Source organism: Pteropus vampyrus, unplaced genomic scaffold (genome assembly GCF_000151845.1).
Source record: "Pteropus vampyrus isolate Shadow unplaced genomic scaffold, Pvam_2.0 Scaffold5, whole genome shotgun sequence".
In the NCBI taxonomy this organism is placed as follows: Eukaryota; Metazoa; Chordata; class Mammalia; order Chiroptera; family Pteropodidae; genus Pteropus; species Pteropus vampyrus.
Genome location: NW_011888786.1, coordinates 18,042,797 through 18,050,559, shown reverse-complemented (window position 1 = coordinate 18,050,559; position 7,763 = coordinate 18,042,797). Strand labels below are relative to the sequence as shown.

Genomic DNA, 7,763 nt, shown 5'->3' with positions numbered 1-7,763 from the left:
ATTATTTGAGGAACCTCCTTACTGTTTTCCATAGTGGCTGCACCAATTTACACTCCCATCAACAGTGCCCAAGGGCTCCCTTCTCTTCATATCCTTGTCAACTCTCATTATCTCTTGTCTTTTTGATAATAGCCTTTCTAACAGGTGTGAGGTGATAACTTCTGGTTCTGATTTATATTTCTCTGATGATTAGTGAAATTGAGCATCTTTTCCTATACTTGTTGAAGATTTGTGTGTTTTCTTTGGAAAAATTTGTCTAGTTAGGTCTTATGCCTCCTTTTAATTGAATTATTTGGTTTTATTTATTTATTCATTTATTTATTTATTTATTTATTTATTTATTTATTTATTTATTTTTTACTACCAAATTGTATGAGTTCTTTATCTATTTTGGATATTAACCCCTTATCAGATAATATGGTTTATAAATATCTTCTCCCATTATGTAGGTTGAATTTCCATTTTGTTCATGTTTCTTTTGCTGTACAAAAGCCTTTTAGTTTGGTATATCCCCACTTGTTTATTTTTGCTTTTATTGCTTATGTTTTTGGTGTCAAATCCAAAAAATCATTGCCAAGACCAATGTCAGGGAGATTTTCCTTTGTATTTTCTTCTAGAAGTTTTAGGGTTTCACGTCTTATAGTTAAGTCTTTAATCCTTCTGGAGTAAATTTTTGTTAAGTGGAATAAGATAGGGGTCCAACTTTACATGTAAATTACTTTACATGTACATATCCAGTTTTCCCAACACTATTTATTAAAGAGACTACCCTTTCCTCATTGAGTATTTTTGACTCCCTTATCAAATATTAGTTGGCAGTTTATGCATGGATTTATTTCTGGACTCTTGATTCTGTTTTATTGCTCTCTGTCTTTATTTGAATACCATACTGTTTTGATTACTATAGCTTTGCAGTATAGTTTGAAATTAGGACATGTAATGCCTCTAGCTTTGTTCCATCTCAGGATTGCTTTGGCTCTTTGGGGTATTTTTGTAGGTTCTTATGAATTTTCTAATTTTTTCCTCTATTTATATGAAAAGTACCACTGGAATTTTTATAATGATTGAATTAAATCTATAGATAGCTTTGGGTATTATGGACATTTTCACCATGTTGATTATTCTGATCCATGAACACAGGATGTCTTTCCATTTATTTATGTCTTCTTCAATTTTTTTCATCAATGTCTTACTGTTTTTAGTGTGCAGGTCTTTCACCTTCTTGGTTAAATTTATTCTTAGGCATTTCATTGTTTTTGATGCAATTGTAAATGGGATTGTTTTGTTTATTTCTTTTTCAGATAATTTTTTGTTAGTATATAGAAAACACAACTGATTTTGTATGTTGGTTTTGTATTCTGCAACTTTACTGAATTTGTTTATTAGTTCTAACAGATTTTTGGTAGAGTCTTTAGGATTCTCTACACATGTGATCATACCATCTGCAAACAGAGATAATTTTACTTCTTCCTTTCCAATTTAGATGCTTTTTATTTATTTTTCTTGCCTAATTGCTCTGGCTAGGACTTCCAGCACACTATGTTGAATAGAAGTGGTGAGAGTACTTCTTACCCAGTTTTTACCTGGTAGTGTCCATCATTGTGTGATAGAGAGTTGGAAGATGGTCTGCAGAAGGTAAACAATGTTGTGAGCCAGTACCGGTACCCCTGGGATAAAAGAAATACTACTTAATTACCTGATTATAACTCATCCTCGGTGTTTGAATCAGAGACAAACACAGAGAAGAACAAAATTTCTTCATACCTTTCATCAGGGAGTCTATTGTCCTAAGACAAAGCTTGAGTATGCCAAGTTTTCCTTAATATAACTCACTTTATCTTACTACTGCTTAATATAGTTCAATTACTTTCTCATGAGTATAGATGCTTTTGCATCCTGCTATTAATTTCCCATCTTTGTTTTTGGTGGCAAGATAGGTTTTTATGTGTTTCTGTGTTTTCGTGGGTGTTTCAGAGGATAATTAGGAGAGGCTGTATGGGAAGAGCAGTGAGGAACTTTTAACCATATGCTATTTTTTTTAAAAAATTAAGTGTAATTGGTTTAAAAAATAAATTGTCATTTTGTAATGAAAGTTTCCCAACCCAGAAGAATGTTTACTCTCACAAACAATGGTTCACTGAAATCCTACTCATCTTTTAACTATTTTACTATTTCCAGTATACCCTCAGGTGATGAACAGTGGATCCCTTTGTTAATAAAACTGAACAACTAGGCAAAATCTGCTCTCAATTATTCCTGCTACACAAGGCCTTATCTAAGAAATGTTGTCTGGTCTTGTTCCTTGAGGGAAGGGGAGGCGGGCGGTGGGGCGCTCCTGGATGCTTTTTTGTGCACATTAGAACCTGAATGGGATCTAGTGAGCCTCCAAGTTCCACTCTTTGCCCTGGTTTCAAATATGGTGTCTGTGGACTCATGCACCTGCTTCCACCCCTCAGCCAGGTAACCTTTTCTCATTCATTGATTGTCATGAACATCAGCGTCTATACTATGTTGTAGTACAGTGAGACTTTCTGGGCTCTGGGAAAACCGTTCTCTCTTATATACAGCAGCTTTAGCCTTATGTGCCTTCTGACTTTTTCAATGTACTTATTAATGTTTATCTATCTTTTCCTGTTTTATCAGTGTGTCAAATGTAGGAACTTGATGTTTTCATGTTATCAAGTGCTGAATCCTGTCTCTGAATTTGTTGCTTCTGGTCTAATATGAGCTGGAAAAACACATATCCATTTTTATGAGAATTGTGTCAAAAATGGGATCCTGTGACAAAAAATTTTCTGCTACCGGAAAGATTGGAGTATGTATTATCTCAGGTGCCCCTCACTTGTCTGTAGAAGTTGGAGGACTTCCAACTTCTACCTGTAAGTGGTTCCAGGCAAGTGTGATTGTGGACACTCTGGTCTGGGCACAGGAAGCTGCTCTGTGGCCAATAACAGCTGCCACTGCTACTCTCAGGATGCCACTGTGGCAGTTAGGTGGTTGATAGAAAATAAAGAAATCATTGAGATTTTGTGTTTAGTAAGTGAAGCTTTGGGAGCAATTATCCAATCTTCATACATCTTAATGTATATTTTATTTCTAGAATTTGGATGCATATCAAGATTCTCTGAAGATCAGCAACAACCCTTTGGGGGATAGCTGCTTCAACATCATGACCAAGGACAAAGAATCAATTTTCAGAAGCTTTCATTTTGTTTACATTGTAACCTTAGTAGTTGGAACGACATTCCACTTCTCTGATGAAAGTGAATATGCAGTAGACATGTCAGATAGAGGCCTTACTCATGTTCCAAAAGGCCTGCCACCAAAAACTAAAGTCTTAGATATGTCTCAAAATTATATATCTGAGCTTCACCTCTCTGACATCAGCTTTCTCTCAGGGCTGAAAGTTTTGAGACTTTCTCATAATAGAATCCAGTGCCTTGATCTTAGTATTTTCAAGTTCAACCAGGATTTGGAATATTTGGATTTATCCCACAATCAGTTGCAGAAGATATCCTGCCATCCCATCACCAATCTCAAGCATTTAGACCTCTCATTCAATGACTTTGATGCCCTGCCCATCTGTAAGGAATTTGGCAACTGGACACAACTGAATTTCTTAGGATTAAGTGCTACAAAGTTACAACAATTAGATTTGTTACCAATTGCTCACTTGCATCTAAGTTGTATCCTTCTAGATTTGGAAGGTTATTATGTGAAGGAAAATGAGTCAGAAAGTCTTCAAATTCTGAATACAGAAACACTTCACCTCATTTTTCACCCAAATAATATCTTCTCTGTCCAAGCAAACATATCAGTTAATAATTTAGGGTGCTTACAAATGACTAATATTAAATTGAATAATGACAAGTGTCAAGTTTTCATTAGATTTTTATCAGAACTCACTCGGGGTCCAACCTTACTGAATTTTACCCTCAACCATGTGGAAACAACTTGGAAATGTCTGGTCAGGATTCTTCAATTTCTTTGGCCCAAACCTGTAGAGTATCTCAATATTTACAATTTAACAATAATTGAAAGCATTAACAAAGAAGATTTTACTTATTCTGAAACAACATTGAAAGCATTGAAAATAGAACATGTTACAAACAGAGTTTTTATTTTTTCACAGACAGTATTATACACAGTGTTTTCTGAGATGAACATTATGATGTTAACCATATCAGATACGCCTTTTATACACATGCTCTGTCCTCAAGCAACAAGCACATTTAAGTTTTTGAACTTTACCCAGAATGTTCTCACAGATAGTATTTTTCAAAACTGCTCCACCTTAGTTAGATTGAAGATATTTATCTTACAGAAGAATGAATTAAAAGATCTTTTCAAAGTGGGTCTCATGACTAAGGATATGCCATCTTTGGAAATACTGGATGTGAGCTGGAATTCTTTAGAATATACTAGACATAACAGAACTTGCACTTGGGTTGAGAGTATAGTGATATTAAATTTGTCTTCAAATATACTTACTGAATCTGTTTTCAGATGTTTACCTCCTAGGATCAAGATTCTTGATCTTCATTCTAACAAAATAAGGAACATCCCTAAAGATATCGCCGGTCTAGAAGATTTGCAAGAACTCAACATTGCTTCCAATGATTTAGCCCACCTTCCTGGGTGTGGTAGCTTTAGCAGCCTTTCTGTACTGATCATTGACAATAATGCAATTTCCAACCCATCCGCTCATTTCTTCCAGAGCTGTCAGAAGGTTAAGTCCGTCAAAGCGGGGAACAATCCATTCCATTGTACATGTGAGCTAAGAGAATTTATCCAAAGGATAGGCCAAGTATCAAGTGAAGTGGTAGAGGGTTGGCCTGACTCTTACAAGTGTGACTATCCAGAAAGCTATAAGGGAAGCCTACTGAAGGACTTTCACGTGTCTCCGTTATCCTGCAGCACAGCTCTGCTGATTGTCACCATTGGGGTCATAGGGCTGGTGTTGGCTGTTACTCTGACTGTCCTCTGCATCTACTTTGATCTGCCCTGGTATCTCAGGATGGCGTTTCAGTGGACCCGGACCCGGCGCAGGGCTAGGAGCGTACCTTCAGATGAACTCCAAAAAACTCTCCAGTTCCACGCTTTTGTTTCATATAGTGAGCACGATTCTTTCTGGGTAAAGAATGAATTACTACCAAACCTAGAAAAAGAAGGTATACGGATTTGTCTCCATGAGAGAAACTTTGTTCCTGGCAAGAGCATTGTGGAAAATATCATAAACTGCATTGAGAAAAGTTACAAGTCCATCTTTGTTTTGTCTCCCAACTTTGTTCAGAGTGAGTGGTGCCATTATGAACTCTACTTTGCCCATCACAATCTCTTTCATGAAGGATCTAATAACTTGATCCTGATCTTGCTAGATCCCATTCCGCAGAACAGTATTCCTAGCAAGTATCACAAGCTGAGGGCTCTCATGACACAGCGGACTTATTTAGAATGGCCCAAGGAGAAGAGCAAACATGGACTTTTTTGGGCTAACATTAGAGCTGCTTTTAATGTGAAATTAACACTAATCACTGAAAACAATGATGTGAAAACTTAAAAAAAAAAAGGCTAGGAAATCCAACTTAAGAAATCAATAAAATTAAATTCTGATGAACACTATGGTTTTAAGTTATTGTCTAGATGGTGCTTGCATTATCTCTCTGCATTCAGGAAAAACTTAATGACAGCTGTATTCCAATTGAGTTGGGGAAGCAGCCTGGGGGCTGAGGTGGTGCTCAAACTTACCAATTACAGATAGCTCAGTCTCTTCTTGTTTAACCATCTGTTTCAAATTGAAACAATCTCTTTTGAGTAAATGCTCAGTCATTCAAAGACCTTTCTTCTCTCCTCTCCTTTCATAAGTGGATTCTGTGTGAGCAGGAGTTTATGGGACTGCATGGCAGCAAGGAAAGCGTCAACCTCAGAACTGCATGCAATGGTCCTTGGAGTGTCCTATACATTCTCTTTGACCCTGGGGTGACCTTTGTTCTATTCAACTTTGGGGCTTGGGAAAAAATTAGACAAGTTATGGAAAATAAAAATACCGTTTTTCTTCACATTTGAGTAATAGTTTATTAAATTTTTGACCTAGCTACACAAACATGCAGTAGTTTGTGTATATAAAGAAATATATAGTCTTAGTCATAGGCTGTTGAAGGCCAAGACATGAATTTATCTGCTTGCCAAAAAAGTCAGAGCTAAATTTATTTGTAACTGGTTACTGGATAGAAGTTTTCCGGTTTTGTTAGAATTTTGGTGAATGCCTCAAAGCTGAAAAAAAGCACATGTTAAACAGAGATATAGAGCCACAAATAGCAGAAGAGATCAGTAACTACCAACTCATATTACCCATGTCCAGAAGACTAACTTAAAAAGGGTGATTAGAGAGACATTAAGTAGGGGTTCTAGACCAATGGAGAGATTGCTTTAGATTTCTTCCAAAGGCAAATGAGAGGGCCGCTAAGCACATGGAAGAGTAGCCTGGCAGCCCACTCCCAGCCTGAAAGCTTGCAAAGTAACAGAAATGCACAATCAAGCAAAGCAGATGGGGTATGGTATGAGATCGCTTGGAGAGCTTGATGAGTGTTTCCTGGAATTTTTTTTTTTTTTTGGAGGGGGTGTTGTATTATGAACATAGAGATTGGAAATAATGTTTTATAAATGTAAGTGCTTTATAAATACTGAATGCATGGACAAGTGCTTCCCACCTGGAGAATTCAGAATGCAGGCGGTTGGCTTGGGTAGCCCAAAATGGCAGAATGAGGAAAGAAAGGAAGAAGTGATTGCAGTCTGCCCTTTTATTATTTGGCATGGAAATTTTCCTGTGAGTTACTGGGATTGAGTTGTCAGGATGGTACCTCAGCTATCCAGACAGACTGTTATGCAAAAGGACTGTTAGGCAAAAGACCATGGGGTTAGGGGGAAGATGTGCATGGTGTGTGTGGGTGGGGGTTGTTGCAAGAGGTCAGCCAGAGAATATGCCACTTGCATCAAGAAACTGTGCAATATAGTATCTGCCTGAGGCCTCTGAAAAACTCACAGATGCATCTTGTGAAAGAGCCAATATTTGACTCTGCCATAATAAGAAGAAGAGGCATGATGACCTGTCTGTCATATCCAGTAGTTAATTACAAGGAGATTTGCTCCTCTCTAATACACTCTTCCCTTGTGGTGGGTGGCCTGGGGACATCCAGAATATAGAGAAGGCAGAGAAAATAGAGGAAGAGTAAAGACACTAACCACACTCTTTCTCCACTTCCTTATGAGAAAGACCTGAATTTGAGCCAAGGAGAATTTTAAATCAGTGTGAGGTTGGTGTTAAATTGTACTAGTCTGAACCTTTTAATGCCTGAAATAGAGGTGTAATTACTAAAATGAGACTTGTCACTAAAATCTATGGGATCTGCTCAAAATTCTGGATAGATCCTGATAAAGATTCAACAAAACCTGGTTATAAGGCAGTAGTTAAAGAGAAAAAGGAAGCCCTTTCCTTCTAGAATCAACTCAATCGATAAGTTTCAAAATTAATAATTATGAAGAAATAAGCTTTAATGAGATTTTATTGCAGTAATCTTCTGTCTGCATTAGTCCTTTCTTGCTCTTCAGAAGAGCACTTACTTTCCTTCACAGACCCTCTCCCAAATGGTACATTTTCCTCAGCCTCTGTTGAACTGTTTCCTAAACTAATAAACAAACAGATAAACAAATGAACAAACAAAAAACTCTCTCCCAAAGCCTCCCAAAACAAAAAGAGCAAACAA

General features: G+C 37.0%; 1 protein-coding gene across 2 annotated transcripts in view; it reads left to right on the top strand.

The window, feature by feature from the left end:
• The window catches only part of TLR6 (toll like receptor 6), a 23,947-nt gene extending 18,330 nt beyond the window's left edge, over positions 1-5,617 (top strand). For both annotated transcript variants that reach the window (XM_011365700.2, XM_011365709.2), the window contains exon 2: positions 3,101-5,617. In XM_011365700.2, the coding sequence (XP_011364002.1) occupies positions 3,170-5,560 (2,391 nt within the window). In that variant the 5' untranslated portion in view covers positions 3,101-3,169 and the 3' untranslated portion in view covers positions 5,561-5,617. The remainder of the gene's footprint in view (positions 1-3,100) is intronic.
• Positions 5,618-7,763: the final 2,146 nt, after the last annotated feature.